At 43.8% G+C, this 22,745-nt stretch overlaps 1 protein-coding gene across 1 annotated transcript in view; it reads left to right on the top strand.

The window, feature by feature from the left end:
• The window catches only part of LOC120063269 (succinyl-CoA:3-ketoacid coenzyme A transferase 1, mitochondrial-like), a 131,757-nt gene that overhangs the window by 97,074 nt on the left and 11,938 nt on the right, over positions 1-22,745 (top strand). The window contains exon 15 of the mRNA XM_039013534.1: positions 9,028-9,108. Within this exon, the coding sequence (XP_038869462.1) occupies positions 9,028-9,108 (81 nt within the window). The remainder of the gene's footprint in view (positions 1-9,027; positions 9,109-22,745) is intronic.

Genomic DNA, 22,745 nt, shown 5'->3' with positions numbered 1-22,745 from the left:
GTCCGATTCTGGTGGGTAATTCTGTCACGATCGTCTATGGGTGAGAGAGAGGACCAAGGCGCAGCGTGTGCAAAATACATTCTCTTTTATTTAGAGAAGGGAAAAACACGCAACGAACACTATAACAAAACGAAACAAAACAACAAACAATCGTGAAGCTATAAACGTAAGTGCACACACAAGCTACAAACGTACAACATAGACAATTACCCACAAAACCCAAATGCCTATGGCTGCCTTAAATATGGCTTTCAATCAGAGACAATAAACCACAGCTGCCTCTAATTGAGAACCAATCTAGGCAGCCATAGACATACAAACACCTAGACAAGACACTGACCCATATACCCTACAAAACCCCTAGACAATACAAAAACACATACATTCCCCATGTCACACCCTGACCTAACTAAAATAATAAAGAAAACAAAGAATACTAAGGCCAGGGCGTGACAGACGCTTAGCATTGCCACATTCTACTCTCACCTACAATAACCACATACTTTGCACACGAACCACCACCCGCTTTGAGAAAGAAATCATGAATGTATTTACGTGAAATGGCTAAGGAGTATGTATGTAAACTTCCGACTTCAACTGTGCATCAGTGGTTCCCAAACTTTTTACAGTCCCGTGCCCCTTCAATCATTCAACCTCCAGCTGCGTACCCCCTCTAGCACCAGGGTCAGCGCACTCTGAAATGTTGTTTTTTTGCCATCATTGTAAGCCTGCCACACACACACTATACGATACATTTATTAAACATAAGAATGATTGTGGGTTTTTGTCACAACCCAGCCCGTGGGAAGTGACAAAGAGCTCTTATAGGACCAGAGCACAAAAGACTAATACAATAATAATCAATAATTTTGCTCTTTATTTAGCCATCTTACATGTATAACCTTATTTGTTAAACGGAAATTGTAAATGACTCGCCACAGGTAATGAGAAGTTTGTGCTTGAAAGGATGCTCTTAAATCTGCGATGTTGGGTTGTATTGGAGAGAGTCCCAGTCTTAAATAATTCTCCACACACAGTCTGTGTGTGTATTTAGTTTTCATGCTAGTGAGGGCCGAGAATCCACTCTCACATAGGTACGTGGTTGCAAAGGGCATCAGTGTCTTAACAGCGAGATTTGCCAAGGCAGGATACTCAGTGGCTTCTGATTAAATTCAATTTTCACAGAACCGATTGTTACAATTTCGATGAGACTCTCTTGTTCTGATATCGGTAAGTGGACTGGAGGCAGGGCATGAAAGGGATAACGAATCCAGTTGTTTGTGTCCATCCGTTTCTGGATTGTACCTGCGTAATTGCGCACCCAACTCACTCAGGTGCTTCGGTATACCACTTTTGACATTGTCCGTAAGCTTGAGTCCGTTTGCACACAAAAAATCCTACAATGATGGAAAGACCTGTGTGTTGTCCTTGTTAATGCAGACAGAAAAGTGCTCCAACTTCATAATCATAGCCTCAATTTTGTCCCGCACATTGGATATAGTTGCGGAGAGTCCCTGTAATCCTAGATTCAGATCATTCAGGCGAGAAAAAATATCACCCAGGTAGGCCAGTCGTGTGAGAAACTCATCATCATGCAAGCATTCAGACAAGTGAAAATTGTGGCCAGTAAAGAAAACTTTAAGCTCGTCTCTCAATTCAAAAAACATTTCAATAATTTGTCCCTTGATAACTTCTGTATTTTGAAAAAGAGTTACATGGTCGCTGCCGATATCATTGCATAGTGCAGAAAATACACGAGAGTTCAGGGGCCTTGCTTTAGCAAAGTTAACCATTTTCACTGTAGTGTCAAGAAAACATTTTTCAAGCCGTCAGGCATTCCCTTGGCAGGAAGAGCCTCTCAGTGGATGCTGCAGTGTACCCAAGTAGCCTCGGGAGCAACAGCTTGCACTCGCGTTACCACTCCACTATGTCTCCCTGTCATGGCGTTTGCGCCATCAGTACAGATACATACACATCTTGACCACCAAAGTCCATTTGATGTCACAAAGCTGTCCAGTACTTTAAAAATATCCTCTCCTGGTTTCCAGTGGTTTGCAGAAGAGGATGTCTTCCTTAATTGACCCCCATAAATGTAACGGACATATACCAGGAGCTGTGCCAGGCCCGCTACGTCTGTTGACTCATCTAGCTGTAACACATAGAATTCACTGGCTTGTATGTGAAGCAGTAATTGTTTCAAAACATCTCCTGCTATGTCACTGATGTGTCGTGAAACAGTGTTGTTTGATGACTGCATTGTCTGTGTAGTTTTTTGTCCTTTTCCACCAAATTGTCCCAGCCATATCCGCAGCAACTGGAAGAATTAAGTCCTCCGCAATAGTATGGGGCTTGCCTGTCCTAGCCACTCGGTAGCTCACCATATAAGACGCTTCTAGCCCCTTCTTATTAATGGTATCTGTTGCTTTTATACATGTCTTACTACTCAAAAGTCGTCTTAATTCTCACTCAAAAAACTCCTGTGGCTTATTTTTCAAATTGTCATATTTTGTTTCTAAATGTCTGCGCAAGAGTGAAGCTTTCATCGAGTTGTGAGATAGTACTTTTGCACATATAAAACACTATGGCTGAGGAAAGGCACTACTCCAAATATAAGTGAACCCCAAATCAATGTAGTTCTCATCATATTTGTGCCTCTTTGATGATCCAACGTCCTTGTCTGTTCGGTGCTTTCCCGGGTAAGGGGGCCAGTAGCTCTTCAGCTGCATCAGACTCACAACTGTCAGTGTCCATTCTAGCTGGGCTAACAACAAAATGTAGAATTACTGATGCTAGCATTGGATGTGCTCGTTGAAGCAGAACAACTTGTGTTGTCAACAGGTGCAGGTGTAGTACAGCTGGTGGTAGCAGTACTACCAGTAGAGCTGGTATGTGTCTCTATGGACGCGGGCCTTACTAAATGGACTATTTGAAAATGTGATTTAAAAAAAAGTATATATATAAAAAAAAAAAATGTGAATCCCATTTTTATTTGGCATACCCCTGGGGGTAAGCATTCCCCAGTTTGGGAATACCTGATCTACATGAAAATAAAGTTAAGAAAAATCCTAATATCAATGTAGGCCTATGTAAACTGTTTTGGCTATTTTATTTTCATGATGGTCTTCATCCATAACCGTCACAGCTCTACCTGTGACCTATAATTAGAGTATTTTTGGCTGTCTAGGTCTATGATCTGTAATGGGAATATTTGTGGCTGTCCAGGCCTATGATCTGTAATCGGAGTATATGTGTGTTTGTCTGTCCAGTCCTATGACCTGTAATGGGAGTATTTGTGGCTGTCCAGTCCTATGACCTGTAATGGGAGTATTTGTGGCTGTGGCTGTTCAGTCCTATGACCTGTAATGGGAGTGTTTGTGGCTGTGGTTGTCCAGTCCTATAACCTGTAATGGGAGTATTTGTGGCTGTGGCTGTCCAGTCCTATGACCTGTAATGGGAGTGTTTGTGGCTGTGGTTGTCCAGTCCTATGACCTGTAATGGGAGTATTTGTGGCTGTCCAGTCCTATGACCTGTAATGGGAGTATTTGTGGCTGTGGCTGTTCAGTCCTATGACCTGTAATGGGAGTATTTGTGGCTGTGGCTGTCCAGTCCTATGACCTGTAATGGGAGTATTTGTGGCTGTCCAGTCCTATGACCTGTAATGGGAGTATTTGTGGCTGTCCAGTCCTATGACCTGTAATGGGAGTATTTGTGGCTGTGGTTGTCCAGTCCTATGACCTGTAATGGGAGTATTTGTGGCTGTCCAGTCCTATGACCTGTAATGGGAGTATTTGTGGCTGTGGCTGTTCAGTCCTATGACCTGTAATGGGAGTATTTGTGGCTGTGGCTGTCCAGTCCTATGACCTGTAATGGGAGTATTTGTGGCTGTCCAGTCCTATGACCTGTAATGGGAGTATTTGTGGCTGTCCAGTCCTATGACCTGTAATGGGAGTATTTGTGGCTGTGGTTGTCCAGTCCTATGACCTGTAATGGGAGTATTTGTGGCTGTCCAGTCCTATGACCTGTAATGGGAGTATTTGTGGCTGTCCAGTCCTATGATCTGTAATGGGAGTATTTGTGGCTGTGGCTGTTCAGTCCTATGACCTGTAATGGGAGTATTTGTGGCTGTGGCTGTCCAGTCCTATGACCTGTAATGGGAGTGGCTGTGGTTGTCCAGTCCTATGACCTGTAATGGGAGTGGCTGTGGTTGTCCAGTCCTATGACCTGTAATTGGAGTATTTGTGGCTGTGGTTGTCCAGTCCTATGACCTGTAATGGGAGTATTTGTGGCTGTCCAGTCCTATGACCTGTAATGGGAGTATTTGTGGCTGTCCAGTCCTATGACCTGTAATGGGAGTATTTGTGGCTGTGGCTGTTCAGTCCTATGACCTGTAATGGGAGTATTTGTGGCTGTCCAGTCCTATGACCTGTAATGGGAGTATTTGTGGCTGTGGCTTTTCAGTCCTATGACCTGTAATGGGAGTATTTGTGGCTGTGGCTGTCCAGTCCTATGACCTGTAATGGGAGTATTTGTGGCTGTGGCTGTCCAGTCCTATGACCTGTAATGGGAGTATTTGTGGCTGTGGCTGTTCAGTCCTATGACCTGTAATGGGAGTATTTGTGGCTGTCCAGTCCTATGACCTGTAATTGGAGTATTTGTGGCTGTGGTTGTCCAGTCCTATGACCTGTAATGGGAGTATTTGTGGCTGTCCAGTCCTATGACCTGTAATTGGAGTATTTGTGGCTGTGGTTGTCAAGTCCTATGACCTGTAATGGGAGTATTTGTGGCTGTCCAGTCCTATGACCTGTAATAGGAGTATTTGTGGCTGTCCAGTCCTATGACCTGTAATGGGAGTATTTGTGGCTGTGGCTGTTCAGTCCTATGACCTGTAATGGGAGTATTTGTGGCTGTGGCTGTCCAGTCCTATGACCTGTAAAGAAAAATCCTAATATCAATGTAGGCCTATGTAAACTGTTTTGGCTATTTTATTTTCATGATGGTCTTCATCCATAACCGTCACAGCTCTACCTGTGACCTATAATTAGAGTATTTTTGGCTGTCTAGGTCTATGATCTGTAATGGGAATATTTGTGGCTGTCCAGGCCTATGATCTGTAATCGGAGTATATGTGTGTTTGTCTGTCCAGTCCTATGACCTGTAATGGGAGTATTTGTGGCTGTCCAGTCCTATGACCTGTAATGGGAGTATTTGTGGCTGTGGCTGTTCAGTCCTATGACCTGTAATGGGAGTGTTTGTGGCTGTGGTTGTCCAGTCCTATAACCTGTAATGGGAGTATTTGTGGCTGTGGCTGTCCAGTCCTATGACCTGTAATGGGAGTGTTTGTGGCTGTGGTTGTCCAGTCCTATGACCTGTAATGGGAGTATTTGTGGCTGTCCAGTCCTATGACCTGTAATGGGAGTATTTGTGGCTGTGGCTGTTCAGTCCTATGACCTGTAATGGGAGTATTTGTGGCTGTGGCTGTCCAGTCCTATGACCTGTAATGGGAGTATTTGTGGCTGTCCAGTCCTATGACCTGTAATGGGAGTATTTGTGGCTGTCCAGTCCTATGACCTGTAATGGGAGTATTTGTGGCTGTGGTTGTCCAGTCCTATGACCTGTAATGGGAGTATTTGTGGCTGTCCAGTCCTATGACCTGTAATGGGAGTATTTGTGGCTGTGGCTGTTCAGTCCTATGACCTGTAATGGGAGTATTTGTGGCTGTGGCTGTCCAGTCCTATGACCTGTAATGGGAGTATTTGTGGCTGTCCAGTCCTATGACCTGTAATGGGAGTATTTGTGGCTGTCCAGTCCTATGACCTGTAATGGGAGTATTTGTGGCTGTGGTTGTCCAGTCCTATGACCTGTAATGGGAGTATTTGTGGCTGTCCAGTCCTATGACCTGTAATGGGAGTATTTGTGGCTGTCCAGTCCTATGATCTGTAATGGGAGTATTTGTGGCTGTGGCTGTTCAGTCCTATGACCTGTAATGGGAGTATTTGTGGCTGTGGCTGTCCAGTCCTATGACCTGTAATGGGAGTGGCTGTGGTTGTCCAGTCCTATGACCTGTAATGGGAGTGGCTGTGGTTGTCCAGTCCTATGACCTGTAATTGGAGTATTTGTGGCTGTGGTTGTCCAGTCCTATGACCTGTAATGGGAGTATTTGTGGCTGTCCAGTCCTATGACCTGTAATGGGAGTATTTGTGGCTGTCCAGTCCTATGACCTGTAATGGGAGTATTTGTGGCTGTGGCTGTTCAGTCCTATGACCTGTAATGGGAGTATTTGTGGCTGTCCAGTCCTATGACCTGTAATGGGAGTATTTGTGGCTGTGGCTGTTCAGTCCTATGACCTGTAATGGGAGTATTTGTGGCTGTGGCTGTCCAGTCCTATGACCTGTAATGGGAGTATTTGTGGCTGTGGCTGTCCAGTCCTATGACCTGTAATGGGAGTATTTGTGGCTGTGGCTGTTCAGTCCTATGACCTGTAATGGGAGTATTTGTGGCTGTCCAGTCCTATGACCTGTAATTGGAGTATTTGTGGCTGTGGTTGTCCAGTCCTATGACCTGTAATGGGAGTATTTGTGGCTGTCCAGTCCTATGACCTGTAATTGGAGTATTTGTGGCTGTGGTTGTCAAGTCCTATGACCTGTAATGGGAGTATTTGTGGCTGTCCAGTCCTATGACCTGTAATAGGAGTATTTGTGGCTGTCCAGTCCTATGACCTGTAATGGGAGTATTTGTGGCTGTGGCTGTTCAGTCCTATGACCTGTAATGGGAGTATTTGTGGCTGTGGCTGTCCAGTCCTATGACCTGTAATGGGAGTGGCTGTGGTTGTCCAGTCCTATGACCTGTAATGGGAGTATTTGTGGCTGTGGTTGTCCAGTCCTATGACCTGTAATGGGAGTGGCTGTGGTTGTCCAGTCCTATGACCTGTAATGGGAGTATTTGTGGCTGTGGTTGTCCAGTCCTATGACCTGTAATGGGAGTATTTGTGGCTGTGGCTGTCCAGTCCTATGACCTGTAATGGGAGTATTTGTGGCTGTGGCTGTCCAGTCCTATGACCTGTAATGGGAGTATTTGTGGCTGTGGCTGTCCAGTCCTATGACCTGTAATGGGAGTATTTGTGGCTGTGGTTGTCCAGTCCTATGACCTGTAATGGGAGTATTTGTGGCTGTCCAGTCCTATGACCTGTAATGGGAGTATTTGTGGCTGTGGTTGTCCAGTCCTATGACCTGTAATGGGAGTATTTGTGGCTGTGGCTGTCCAGTCCTATGACCTGTAATGGGAGTGGCTGTGGTTGTCCAGTCCTATGACCTGTAATTGGAGTATTTGTGGCTGTGGTTGTCAAGTCCTATGACCTGTAATGGGAGTATTTGTGGCTGTCCAGTCCTATGACCTGTAATGGGAGTATTTGTGGCTGTGGCTGTTCAGTCCTATGACCTGTAATGGGAGTATTTGTGGCTGTGGTTGTCCAGTCCTATGACCTGTAATGGGAGTATTTGTGGCTGTGGCTGTCCAGTCCTATGACCTGTAATGGGAGTGGCTGTGGTTGTCCAGTCCTATGACCTGTAATGGGAGTATTTGTGGCTGTGGTTGTCCAGTCCTATGACCTGTAATGGGAGTATTTGTGGCTGTGGTTGTCCAGTCCTATGACCTGTAATGGGAGTGGCTGTGGCTGTCCAGTCCTATGATCTGTAATGGGAGTATTTGTGGCTGTGGTTGTCCAGTCCTATGACCTGTAATGGGAGTATTTGTGGTTGTCCAGTCCTATGACCTGTAATGGGAGTGTTTGTGGCTGTGGTTGTCCAGTCCTATGACCTGTAATGGGAGTATTTGTGGCTGTGGCTGTCCAGTCCTATGACCTGTAATGGGAGTATTTGTGGCTGTGGTTGTCCAGTCCTATGACCTGTAATGGGACTATTTGTGGCTGTGGTTGTCCAGTCCTATGACCTGTAATGGGAGTATTTGTGGCTGTGGCTGTCCAGTCCTATGACCTGTAATGGGAGTATTTGTGGCTGTGGCTGTCCAGTCCTATGACCTGTAATGGGAGTATTTGTGGCTGTGGTTGTCCAGTCCTATGACCTGTAATGGGAGTATTTGTGGCTGTGGCTGTCCAGTCCTATGACCTGTAATGGGAGTATTTGTGGCTGTGGCTGTCCAGTCCTATGACCTGTAATGGGAGTATTTGTGGCTGTGGTTGTCCAGTCATATGACCTGTAATGGGAGTAGTTGTGGCTGTCCAGTCCTATGACCTGTAATGGGAGTATTTGTGGCTGTGGTTGTCCAGTCATATGACCTGTAATGGGAGTAGTTGTGGCTGTCCAGTCCTATGACCTGTAATGGGAGTATTTGTGGCTGTCCAGTCCTATGACCTGTAATGGGAGTATTTGTGGCTGTGGCTGTCCAGTCCTATGACCTGTAATGGGAGTATTTGTGGCTGTGGCTGTCCAGTCCTATGACCTGTAATGGGAGTATTTGTGGCTGTGGTTGTCCAGTCATATGACCTGTAATGGGAGTAGTTGTGGCTGTCCAGTCCTATGACCTGTAATGGGAGTATTTGTGGCTGTCCAGTCCTATGACCTGTAATGGGAGTATTTGTGGCTGTGGCTGTCCAGTCCTATGACCTGTAATGGGAGTATTTGTGGCTGTGGCTGTCCAGTCCTATGACCTGTAATGGGAGTATTTGTGGCTGTGGTTGTCCAGTCATATGACCTGTAATGGGAGTAGTTGTGGCTGTCCAGTCCTTTGACCTGTAAGGGCAGTATTTGTCGCTGTCCAGATGGTGGAGCGGGTGGATGTAATAGAGGATGTTTATTGATACCTGTTGACTGCTGCTCCAGTCTTATTTATCTATCAGTAGTTCTCCTCTCCCTTCACACTGCTCATCTGTTGCATAAAACAACCATTTGATGCAATAATGGCATTATAACAATCTCTTGTAATTTCTCCACCATACCAGTTCAACTGGGTCGTTGTGTATGACCTTTAACATAACCTTTGCTCTTTCTCTCTCTTTCCTTTGTTCTTTGTCAGGGAGGAAAATTCAAGATTCTGGACACATGTAACCTGCCACTGACAGGAAAACAGTGTGTGGATCGGATCATCACTGAAAAGGTGTGTGTGTGTGTGTGTGTGTGTGTGTGTGTGTGTGTGTGTGTGTGTGTGTGTGTGTGTGTGTGTGTGTGTGTGTGTGTGTGTGTGTGTGTGTGTGTGTGTGTGTGTGTGTGTGTGTGTGTGTGTGTGTGTGTGTGTGTGTGTGCGTAAGTTCTGTGTGTGTGTGTGTAAGTTCTGTGTGTGTGTGTGTAAATTCTGTGTGTGTGTGTGTGTGTAAATTCTGTGTGTGTGTGTGTAAATTCTGTGTGTGTGTGTGTAAATTCTGTGTGTTTCTCTTACGTATTTTCTGTTTGCCAAGGTGTCCTCCATATCTTTGTTGTCTAGATTAAATTTACTGGCTTTGCTATACAAATCAAACTCCTCACAACACAGCCCTCATGTGAATCTCTTCCACACAGAAAGATTGAAATGACTCTTCAAAACAACTCTCTATAATCCAGGTATTTTGGAGTCCAACTGGGGCTATTTAGACGCCTGGGTTATATCATACCTAAACTGAATATGAGTCATAATGTCAGGCTTTATGGGAAACACTTTGCTCTGGTGACTATACAGTACTACTGACTCACTGTAGTCCTAGAGCTGACACGCTCCTCTCCAGCTCACTGTAGTCCTAGAGCTGACACGCTCCTCTCCAGCTCACTGTAGTCCTAGAGCTGACACGCTCCTCTCCAGCTCACTGTAGTCCTAGAGCTGACACGCTCCTCTCCAGCTCACTGTAGTCCTAGAGCTGACACGCTCCTCTCCAGCTCACTGTAGTCCTAGAGCTGACACGCTCCTCTCCAGCTCAAAGAATCATGAGGGTTTATAGCATTGGAAAAGGTTGAAAGAGCACAAACAGAATCGCTTGGCCTTGGCGGTTGGAAGCCACTGGGCTTGTTTCAGTATTCTAAACAATACACCCAATCTTTTTACCTGGTATTATATAGACAAAAGACACACACTGAAAGAGAGATGGAAACACACACACACACCCACATCAAACAACACACACACACTCACATCAAGGACTGATAGATAGTATTGATGCTACAGAGAGACGTGGGGAGATGGAAATTACTTTTATTTGGTTAACCATAATCCAATCAGCAGATTTCTGCTAGGATGCCCAATCTTGATTTGGCATCCCAGAATGTAGGGCTGTCTTCTACGATGGTGAATTTTATGATGTTAACAGCTCCACCACATGGCCCAACGTACCGCTAGTAATGCTTCATCTGGAAATCCCTAAAAAGCTGTAACGTTCTTACGTTTGCAACGATGCAGAAATAATTACCATTACAGTATAAAAAAAGCATTAGGATTTCTAACATTTCAGTAATCATTTGTACTTTTTGTAAATTAGTCAATCAAAGAATATAATGTTTTCGTAATGTTTGAGAAACCACAGTTATTTATTATGGTAGGATTGTAAAATGTTCTAGCAACGTGATTGCTGCAGCCAATATTTTTGTTCTAAATGACAGACTCAGAGGATGCCTATCACACATACAGTGAGGGGAAAAAGTATTTGATCCCCTGCTGATTTTGTACGTTTGCCCACTGACAAAGAAATTATCCGTCTATAATTTTAATGGTAGGTTTATTTGAACAGTGAGAGACATAACAACAAAAAAATCCTGAAAAACGCATGTCAAAAATGTTATAAATTGATTTGCATTTTAATGAGGGAAATAATTATTTGACCCCCTCTCAATGAGAAAGATTTCTGGCTCCCAGGTGTCTTTTATATAGGTAACGAGCTGAGATTAGGAGCACATTCTTAAAGGGAGTGCTCATAATCTCAGTTTGTTACCTGTATAAAAGACACCTGTCCACAGAAGCAATCAATCAATCAGATTCCAAACTCTCCACCATGGCCAAGACCAAAGAGCTCTCCAAGGATGTCAGGGACAAGATTGTAGACCTAAACAAGGCTGGAATGGGCTACAAGACCATCGCCAAGCAGCTTTGTGAGAAGGTGACAACAGTTGGTGCGATTATTCGCAAATGGAAGAAACAAAAAATAACTGTCAATCTCCCACGGCCTGGAGCTCCATGCAAGATCTCACCTCGTGGAGTTGCAATGATCATGAGAACAGTGAGGAATCAGCCCAGAACTACACGGGAGGATCTTGTCAATGATCTCAAGGCTGCTGGGACCATAGTCACCAAGAAAACAATTGGTAACACACTACGCCGTGATGGACTGAAATCCTGCAGCGCCCGCAAGGTCCCCCTGCTCCAGAAAGCACATATACATGCCCGTCTGAAGTTTGCCAATGAACATCTGAATGATTCAGAGGACAACTGGGTGAACGTGTTGTGGTCAGATGAGACCAAAATGGAGCTCTTTGGCATCAACTCATCTCGCCGTGTTTGGAGGTGGAGGAATGCTGCCTATGACCCCCAAGAATATCATCCCCACCGTCAAACATGGAGGTGGAAACATTATGCTTTGGGGGTGTTTTTCTGCTAAGGAAACAGGACAACTTCACCGCATCAAAGGGACGATGGACGGGGCCATGTACCGTCAAATATTGGGTGAGAACCTCCTTCCCTCAGCCAGGGCATTGAAAATGGGTTGTGGATGGGTATTCCAGCACGACAATGACCCAAAACACACGGCCAAGGCAACAAAGGAGTGGCTCAAGAAGAAGCACATTAAGGTCCTGGAGTGGCCTAGCCAGTCTCCAGACCTTAATCCCATAGAAAATCTGTGGAGGGAGCTGAAGGGTCGAGTTGCCAAACGTCAGCCTCGAAACCTTAATGACTTGGAGAAGATCTGCAAAGAGGAGTGGGACAAAATCCCTCCTGAGATGTGCAAACCTGGTGGCCAACTAGAAGAAACGTCTGACCTCTGTGATTGCCAACAAGGGTTTTGCCACCAAGTACTAAGTCATGTTTTGCAGAGGGGTCAAATACTTATTTTCCTCATTAAAATGCAAATCAATTTAATTACATTTTTGACATGTGTTTTTCTGGATTTTGTTGTTGTTATTCTGTCTCTCACTGTTCAAATAAACCTACCATTAAAATTATAGACTGATCATTTATTTGTCAGTGGGCAAACGTACAAAATCAGCAGGGGATCAAATACTTTTTTCCCTCACTGTAGCTAGCTGGTACCTGTTTCAGTCTGAATATCACCTAGCTAGCAGGTACCTGTTTCAGTCTGAATATCATCTAGCTAGCAGATACCTGTTTCAGTCTGAATATCATCTAGCTAGCAGGTACCTGTTTCAGTCTGAATATCATCTAGCTAGCTGGTACCTGTTTCAGTCTGAATATCATCTAGCTAGCAGGTACCTGTTTCAGTCTGAATATCATCTAGCTAGCTGGTACCTGTTTCAGTCTGAATATCATCTAGCTAGCAGGTACCTGTTTCAGTCTGAATATCATCTAGCTAGCTGGTACCTGTTTCAGTCTGAATATCATCTAGCTAGCTGGTACCTGTTTCAGTCTGAATATCATCTAGCTAGCTGGTACCTGTTTCAGTCTGAATATCACCTAGCTAGCTGGTACCTGTTTCAGTCTGAATATCACCTAGCTAGCTGGTACCTGTTTCAGTCTGAATATCATCTAGCTAGCTGGTACATGTTTCAGTCTGAATACCACATAGCTAGCAGGTACATGTTTCAGTCTGAATACTACATAGCTAGCAGGTACATGTTTCAGTCTGAATACCACATAGCTAGCAGGTACATGTTTCAGTCTGAATTCCATATACAGTGGTTCCTCCTTTAAAAGTTGTGTCATACTGCAGCACACCTTGAAGGGTGCTGCAGAATTCTATGGTACATTATTTAATTGTCAGCCATTTTTACCATTAATGCTAGTTAGTGCTAGTTTGACCACCAGAGGGCATCTTTGAAAAGCATTTGATAGTCTTCAATATTGGCATTACTAGAGAATTTAAAACCTTTTTCGTAAGAACATAGTATATGAGATTGATTTTAAGAAATTTTGCTTAATTCATTTGATTCATATTGTGGTGTTTCTATTCCAAGAAAAACAAAAAACAAAACCCTCAGGATGGAACGGAAAATATGGCTCTGTACAATGTGACGGTCGGGAGTAGGCTACAGTACTAAGAGCATAAGAGGATTGGAGGATTCTAAATTAATATCTAAGGAGCATTTTTCGTTAGGGCAAATCTAGTGTGTGAGAATATCTAAGGGGCTTTTATCTCATTCTAAATTAATAATAATAATGATCTCTTTGTTTAAAAATTAACGATATTTTGGAGATTATTTTGTTTTCATTTAACCTAGAGTGAGCGAGAAAAAGGCCATTCTTGAACATGGGGTGAGATTCTCACTAATTTGTAAATAAAGCCAGTTTGTTATTTAGAATGATTTATTTCTGTTTTTATAGGGAGAGAAACCAAAAGCCGCCTCATGGGTCTCCCGGTGGTGGCCGGCATGGGTATCAAACCAGCATCTGTAGCAACACAGTTTGCACTGCGATGCAGTATCTTAGACCGCTGTGCGGCCCGCCAAACACTCCCCTAACCCGGATGACGCTGGGCCAATTGTGCACGGCCCTATGGGACTCCCAATCACGGCCAGATGTGATACAGCCTGGATTCAAACCAGGGACTGTAGTGATGCCTCTTGCACTGAGATGCAGTGCCTTAGACCACTGTGCCACTCGCGTGCAATGACCAATATATATTGTCCTGCTAATAGCCCATCCTAGAAACGTTGTTTGCAGAATTCACAGCCTGCTATACTTGTGAAAAACAGGGATAATAATAATACCTTTTCCCCCTTCCACTTGTTAAAGGTTCCAATTGATAATGTTTTTTTAATCAATTATTATATTTGAGTTTAACCACAATATTTGTTGTATTATTTGTTCTGTCTTTTCTGGTGGATAAAACTGAAATTGCAACCAATCACGGCTGGTTGTGATACAGCCAACCTAACTAAGAAATACATTTGACGATAGAATTCTCCCCCTACCCTCCTTCTAGGCAAGTCTATTGTCCTGCTAATAGCCCTGCTAATAGCCGTAATGGTGCTGTACAATGTGACCGTGTAAGTTTGAAAGAGTATTTTCCTTCATTAGCCTACTTGGTTCCAATATTTTTTGTTTAGTGATATTTATTCCCATAGTAATTCGTTATGGATCCATAAGTAAATACACATCTACATTTTGAAAGAGTATTTTTATCATTATTTTATTAACGAAAGCATAAAGATACTGATGAAGAAAAAATACAGTACTGTACAGTATATGCTTTATCCGACATTTTGGTGTCGCATGAGGTCGCTCACACGCACTTTAAACATTTTGATAATAAAGCATTTAAAGCATTTTGAGGAGAGAAGCCGCCTGCATTTGTTGATTAGGCTACTGTGCAGTCTGACAAGTAAACATAGCCTACAGTACATACTGTAGTAAACATTTGGTTATTAGGCTACTGTGCAGTCTGACAAGTAAACATAGCCTACAGTACATACTGTAGTAAACATTTGGTTATTAGGCTACTGTGCAGTCTGACAAGTAAACATAGCCTACAGTACATACTGTAGTAAACATGGTAAAGTGCCTAATTCCTTACATAAGGGGGAGCAGGCCATGTCCAGACTTTCTCGGTTACCTCAAGTACTCATTAACTCTGTCTTTAATGCTTTTTCGGGTAGCATCAGTCATGGACAGTACTACAGTGCACTTGTGAAAAACAAGTGTTTAAAAACCAGTTTTCAAAGTGCCTCCAGCTGTCCATCACTACTGTAATTAAAAACAAGGCATCTTGTTTACATCCTGTTTTATGTACTTTATTGTAACCACAATGTCACAAATCATTTGTATCTACTTATCCAATTACTTTTAGAGTTTGGGATTTACAAATGTGCGCTTTTCATGTCATTTTTCATTAAATCCATTTCGGATTTAAGTGTAACTTTTGACTGAGGCCTTTAGTGAAAGGTCTAATGCTCTAATATTTCATAATTTCTACCCTTCGAATTCATATCCAAGGGGCATTTTTCGCGCCATTATTAGTTATATTGTTTTAGTTTGAACGTGCAGACTGGCACTAAGAACAGCGGGAACGTTTCCCTAGTCAGAAGGGGGAGGGGGGGTCCACCCCCCTTCCCCCTTCCTCCTCCTCCCTTCCCCATGGGCTAGGTCCGTCTTCTGCGGCCTGTCCCGTGCCTCCTGCCATCGTGCCTTGAATCTCGTGCGCCTACCACTATGTCAGTGGATAAAGCTGGAGAACTGCAAGGCAATCCTATTGTGCGCCACTCAGGAGCCATGACCAATATACACTACCGTTCAAAAGTTTGGGGTAACTTAGAAATGTCCTTGTTTTTGAACGAAAAGCTAATTTTTTGTCCATTCAAATAACATCAAATTGATTAGAAATACAGTGTAGACATTGCTAATGTTGTAAATGACTATTGTAGCTGGAAACTGCAGATTTTTTATGGAATATCTACATAGGCGTACAGAAGCCCATTATCAGCAACCATCACTTCTGTGTTCCAAGGCACGTTGTGTTAGCTAATCCAAGTTTATAATTTTAAAAGGCTAATTGATTATTAGGAAACACTTTTTCAATTATGTTAGCACAGCTGAAAACTGTTGTTCTAATTCAAGAAGCAATAAAACTGGCCTTCTTTAGACTAGTTGAGTATCTGGAGCATCAGCATTTGTGGGTTCAATTACAGGCTCAAAATGGCCAGAAACAAAGCACTTTCTTCTGAAACTCATCAGTCTATTCTTGTTCTGAGAAATTGCCAAGAAACTGAAGATCTCGTACAACGCTACTGTTCACAGAACAGCGCAAACTGGCAGAATAGAAAGAGGAGTGCACAACTGAGCAAGAGGACAAGTACTGATTTGGTAATACTGATTAGAGTGTCTAGTTTGACAAACAGACGCCTCACAAGTCCTCAACTGGCAGCTTCATTAAGTAGTACCCGCAAAACACCAGTCTCAACGTCAACAGTAAAGAGGCAACTCCGGGATGCTGGCCTTCTAGACTGCATCACCTCATGGGTCTCCCGGTCGTGGCCGGCATGGGTATTGAACCAGCATCTGTAGCAACGCAATTTGCACTGCGATGCAGTGTCTTAGACCACTGCGCCACTCGGGCGCTGTACAACATGACAGGTCGGGAGTAGGCTACACTACTACAGTAAGAGCAAAATAATACTAACTTTTCCACACCCTAATTGTAGTCTAAGTTTCTCTTAGAATAAAAACTTTAGTAAGTAATACTGATGAGTAGTATCAAAAAAATAAGTGTGTTTTTAGAGACACAGTAGCACCTTGGGACCCAAAAGCATAATCAGTGCTAAATCATTCAATATGGTTACTGGGCTATCTGATCATAATCTGACACTTATAGCCAGAAAGCTGTCTAAAAGCAGGTTTAACCTCTCTACTGTTAGAAAGCCTGATCAACTAAGAATACCTAAGAGTGAATTAAGCTATTTTGAAAACGCAATTAAGGGAATTAACTGGAATGATCTCTTGTCCTATGCAGACGTGGAAGCTGATAGTCAAGTTTTTCTATCCACAATCCAGACTACATTAAATGGTTTCCTAAAGAAAATCAAATCCAAACCTGGCCAAAAGAGCACTCTTCCTTGGCTAAATGGAGAAATCTGGAAATTGATGAAAGAACGAGATTATTATCTAAAAATAGCCCTAAGATCCAAATTAGAGCATGACAGACGTAGGTTTACCATGTTGAGAAATAAGGTGATGAAAGAAATCAGACAGGCCAAGGCAAACTTTTTTATTAACATAATTGGTGAAGCAAAGGGAAATTCTAAACTGATCTGGGAGAATCTAAAAAAGTTAACAGGGAAAGACCATAGTAACACTGCAAAAAGACTAGAAATCATGGTGAATAACAATCTAACACAGGATGCAGTCGAAATAGCAATAGCCTTCAATTCCTACTTTATTGACTCTGTCAGGGTACTGACACAGAACCCCTCCACTGGTTTCTTGGGCTCAGTGCTAGTAAATGATGCTCAACCTGTCTTCATCATAAGGGAGGTTTCTGAGTCAAAGGTGGACAAGGTGATTAGCTCACTAAAGTACTCTAAAGCCAAAGATGTGTTTGGGATGGAGTCTACCTTTCTTAAAAACTACAAAGAGTCACTCATTGGCCCCATTACTAAGGTCACCAACACATCTATTGGTCTCGGGGTGTTTCCAAGGGTATGGAAGTCGGCCATAATAACGGCCATCTTTAAATCAGGCGACCCTGCTGACGTGAGTAACTACAGGCCCATTAGTATACTACCTGTGGTGTCAAAGGTTGTTGAAAAGTGTGTAGCAGAACAACTGATTGCCCACCTCAACAACAGCCCCTTCACATTACACTCCATGCAGTTTGGCTTCAGAGCGAAACACTCCACAGAAACGGCCAACTGCTTTCTTCTGGAAAATGTGAAGTCCAAGATGGACAAAGGGGGCGTTGTTGGGGCTGTGTTTCTGGACCTAAGGAAGGCTTTTGATACTGTTAACCATGAGATTCTCATCACAAAATTGTCCAAGTTCAACTTTTCCCCCGATGCCTTGAGATGGATGAAATCATACCTTGAAGGCAGAACTCAGTGTGTCAGAGTGAGCAATGAGCTGTCGCCCACTCTTAGCTATGATGTGGGTGTGCCCCAAGGGTCAATACTGGGGCCCCTCCTGTTCAGACTGTACATTAATGATCTGCCTTCTGTCTGTACTGGGTCTGAAGTTCAAATGTATGCAGATGATACAGTGATATATGTGCATGCAAAGAGCAAACAACAAGCTGCACAAGAACTCACTACTGTAATGGTCCAGGTTACAAAGTGGCTCAGTGACTCGTGTTTGCATCTCAATGTGAAAAAAACTGTTTGCATGTTCTTCACAAAGAGGGCAACAGATGCTACTGAGCCAGATGTCTATGTGTCAGGGGAGAAGCTCCAGGTGGTATCTGATTTTAAGTACCTTGGCATCATACTTGATTCCAACCTCTCTTTTAAAAAGCATGTGAAAAAGGTAATTCAAATAACCAAATTCAACCTAGCTAATTTCCGATTTATACGAAATTGTTTGACTACAGAGGTAGCAAAACTGTACTTCAAATCTATGATACTCCCCCACTTAACATACTGCTTGACTAGTTGGGCCCAAGCTTGCTGTACAACAGTAAGACCTATTCAGTCTGTCTACAAACAGGCTCTCAAAGTGCTTGATAGGAAGCCCAATAGCCATCATCACTGTCACATCCTCAGAAAGCATGAGCTCCTGAGTTGGGAAAATCTTGTGCAATACACCGATGCATGTCTTGTATTCAAGATCCTAAATGGCTTGGCTCCCCCTCCACTCAGTATTTTTGTTAAACAGAAAACCCAAACATATGGCAGCAGATCCACAAGGTCTGCCATGAGAGGTGACTGTGTAGTTCCCCTAAGGAAAAGCACCTTTAGTAAATCCGCTTTTTCTGTGAGAGCTTCCCATGTCTGGAATACACTGCCATCAGACACACATAACTGCACCACATATCACACTTTCACAAAATGCTTGAAGACATGGCTAAAGGTCAATCAGATTTGTGAACATGGTCCCTAGCTGTGTGTTGCCGCTTTCCATGTCTGTTGTCTGTAACTTGTGAGGTGTGGAAACACTTTGTTGCTTTTATGAATTTTGTCTTGCTGCTTTTTGTTCTATGTTGCTCTGTCTGTATGCTACGTCTTGCTTGTCCTATGTTGCTATGTCTGTATGCTATGTCTTGTTCTATGTTGCTATTGTCTATATTGTAATTGTTTTTAATAACCTGCCCAGGGACTGCGGTTGAAAATTAGCCGGCTGGCTAAAACCGGCACTTTTACTGAAACGTTGATTAATGTGCACTGTCCCTGTAAAAATAAAAACTCAAACTCTCCCTTGCGCTGGTCTGTAGCAAAGAAGTAGTGACTCAGGGTACCGTACTAAACCACAAACGACCTCTAAATCCCGCAGCATAATCTCAAAACTTTTAGTTGTGCAACCACTGTAGCTAGCAGGTACATGTTTCAGTCTGAATATCACATAGCTAGCAGGTACATGTTTTTTCTCATCAATGCCCTGGATATTATTTAATTGTTAAAATTTGGACCCTTATTATACTCAAACCTCTCAGAGCAGACCAGAGCAGACATCCTGTGGCCCTGAATAATGCCTGTTGATGTCTGCTGTGCTGACCAGGACAAAAGGCTGCCTGCAGACATCACTGGCTCCATTGTCAGCTTGGCTGGCCAGAACAGAGGGGTCACAGTGGTGTAATGGAGGTCTGCATAGGCTCATTGATTCTATGTCTTTATGTGTTCAGTATTGCAGGGGGTAGAGAGGCAGATCAATGTGGGAGCTTTGTGTGGGTCCTGTAGTCGTGTTTCTCTCCGTGTCCGATTTCGCCAGACTCTGCATGTTCCTTTTCTCTGTCTCTTCCTTTCTTCTTTCTGAATGTCTGTTCGTCTCTCTCTCTCACTCTCGCTCTTTTAGTCTCGCTATAGGTGGCTATAGAATTATGACCAGTCAGGGTTTCTTCTATCCACTCTTTTCTGCTCGGGTGTATTTTAGAGCAAATGCACAACATGATTCCCAGCTAGATGATTTCTGTCAACATTTATAAAGGTTAATGTGTCTCCTATCCACCGCCGTGAGCCCCTCCCTCTCCTTCTTCATCCTTCTTTTCTGCTCTCCTCCCTCTATCCTCATCCTTCCCTCCCTTCTCTTATTACCGCTTTCCTCTTCTTTCTCTCTTTTCTCTCTCTTTCTCCTCTCATCCACCACCACTCTCTTCTCTACCTGGCCTCTTCTCTGGTTACTTTTCCCTATTTTCTACCTCCCCCGTCTCCTTCCTCCCCCCAGCAGCCTGCCAATGTGTGTTAACTAGACATTTATCGGATGAGGTGGGGAGCTGGATGGTACTGTGCCCGCTGCCCACCCCAGGAGCAGCACTCTCCGCCTAGTGCTTCAGAGCAGGTGACAACAGACATATAGAGCTGACAAGCTTTTCAAGAAAGCCTTGACTGTGCTCTCGGTCTCTCCACCTACAGTATAATAGCTCCCCCGTTACCCACTCCTCTCCCCGACAGCTGTCTATTGTATTATTGCCTTTGTATGAATTCACATTACTATAAATGAGGTGTTTGTGTTGAAGGGGCAGGGACAGTTGGATGATATGGAGACCAGCAGAGAGACTTGGACTGCGCGTACATAGTGTTTGTGTTGAAGGGGCAGGGACAGTTGGATGATATGGAGACCAGCAGAGAGACTTGGACTGCGCGTATATAGTGTTTGTGTTGAAGGGGCAGGACAGTTGGATGATATGGAGACCAGCAGAGAGACTTGGACTGCGCGTATATAGTGTTTGTGTTGAAGGGGCAGGGACAGTTGGATGATATGGAGACCAGCAGAGAGACTTGGACTGCGCGTATATAGTGTTTGTGTTGAAGGGGCAGGACAGTTGGATGATATGGAGACCAGCAGAGAGACTTGGACTGCGCGTATATAGTGTTTGTGTTGAAGGGGCAGGGACAGTTGGATGATATGGAGACCAGCAGAGAGACTTGGACTGCGCGTATATAGTGTTTGTGTTGAAGGGGCAGGACAGTTGGATGATATGGAGACCAGCAGAGAGACTTGGACTGCGCGTATATAGTGTTTGTGTTGAAGGGGCAGGACAGTTGGATGATATGGAGACCAGCAGAGAGACTTGGACTGCGCGTATATAGTGTTTGTGTTGAAGGGGCAGGGACAGTTGGATGATATGGAGACCAGCAGAGAGACTTGGACTGCGCGTATATAGTGTTTGTGTTGAAGGGGCAGGGACAGTTGGATGATATGGAGACCAGCAGAGAGACTTGGACTGCGCGTATATAGTGTTTGTGTTGAAGGGGCAGGGACAGTTGGATGATATGGAGACCAGCAGAGAGACTTGGACTGCGCGTATATAGTGTTTGTGTTGAAGGGGCAGGGACAGTTGGATGATATGGAGACCAGCAGAGAGACTTGGACTGCGCGTATATAGTGTTTGTGTTGAAGGGGCAGGGACAGTTGGATGATATGGAGACCAGCAGAGAGACTTGGACTGCGCGTATATAGTGTTTGTGTTGAAGGGGCAGGGACAGTTGGATGATATGGAGACCAGCAGAGAGACTTGGACTGCGCGTATATAGTGTTTGACCACCATCAGTGCTGCTTGCATTAACAGTATGCGTTCTATGTTCAGCTGGTGCCAAGGTGGCGCAAGTGTCAAACGCGCGCTAGTTTGCAATTTTGTAATTTAAAAACTGGTGCACTGGCATTTTCCAGCCCTAACGCCAGGTTCTGCAATTTACCTCAGCTCACTTGCGCTCAGATGAGCGGGGTGGAAATATTTTAGGTGTGTCCTTAACTTGATTTAAAGTACTAATTTCTAGATGCAGCCTATCCAGCCGTGATGCGCACTGCCCATATGAACATGGAACAAGAGGAGCATAATGTGCTTTTTGGTGCCTGTACACTTCCTGTTTAGAAACATAAAAAACTCATGTTCTTTCCCATTTAGTTTTATTTGATTAAAAACCAAGCGTATCCTCCCCTCTGCTCAATGAAGGCTTTTTTTTGTCTGTCAATGCAATCGCAAAGTAGTCAAGACTGTCGATAAAGGGTTTGGTTCCTGAGACCGCTTGGAAATCAATCTTAATCACCAAAGCTTTATTAAAATACAAAGTTTGAGAGGAGTAAAACAGTGAGCTGACACATTATTTTAGCAATGCAAGTCCTGTAAAACCACCACCATGCCCATCATGAAATGAGATATGAGATCCTCTTTGAATACGGTGAACCTTGTATTTAGAATGAATCTGTAACCTGTAAAAATTGCTTGTTTTCCGTTTCATATGCTCAAAACCCAGCACTCCCTTAGGCCTACTATAACAAAGGCTGGTTCAACATCAATTTGTTTATTTTTTATCCTGCCGATTTTATGATATCATTACATTTATTTATTGTTGTTGTTTTAAAAAAAAGCTTGTTTTTTGTATAATTTTATTACAACCAAAACGTATTAGAATGATTCACCTTTCTGGTATTATGGTAACAATGTCCGTGGTGTGCTTGCAATAGAACTTCCATGAGGTCTGTGAATGTGATCTGATCTGTAAATTGGTTCCAATATGGATATAAAACGTTATATTTTGGAGCTGTATAACGGTGAGTGGACATTCTCCCTTTCTCTTTATATTGGATATTTTTCCAGTTATGTTGCCTGTAAGAGTGACATAGCCTTTTTAAAATAAGTTGTTAGAATTTGATTACAATTATTAGTTCTCAGGGCCTCCCGAGGGGCGCAGCGGTCTAAGACACTGCATCACAGTGCTAGAGGCGTCACTACAGACCCGGGTTCGATCCCAGTCTGTGTCACAACCGGCCGTGATCGGGAGTCCCATAGGGTGGTGCACAATTGGCCCAGCGTTGTCCGGGTAAGGGGAGGGTTTGGCCGGGGGAGGCTTTACTTGGCTCATCGAGCTCTAGTGACTCCTTGTGACGGGCCGGGTGCCTGCGGGATGACCTCGGTCGTCAGTTGAACGGTGTTTCCGCCGACACATTGGTGCGGCTGGCTTCCGGGTTAAGCGGGCGGGTGTTAAGAACCGTGGTTTGGCGGGTCATGTTTTGGAGGATGCATG

Source organism: Salvelinus namaycush, chromosome 18 (genome assembly GCF_016432855.1).
Source record: "Salvelinus namaycush isolate Seneca chromosome 18, SaNama_1.0, whole genome shotgun sequence".
Classification (NCBI taxonomy): Eukaryota; Metazoa; Chordata; class Actinopteri; order Salmoniformes; family Salmonidae; genus Salvelinus; species Salvelinus namaycush.
Note: the sequence above shows the minus strand (reverse complement) of the source record. Positions and strands in the feature narration are given on the sequence as shown.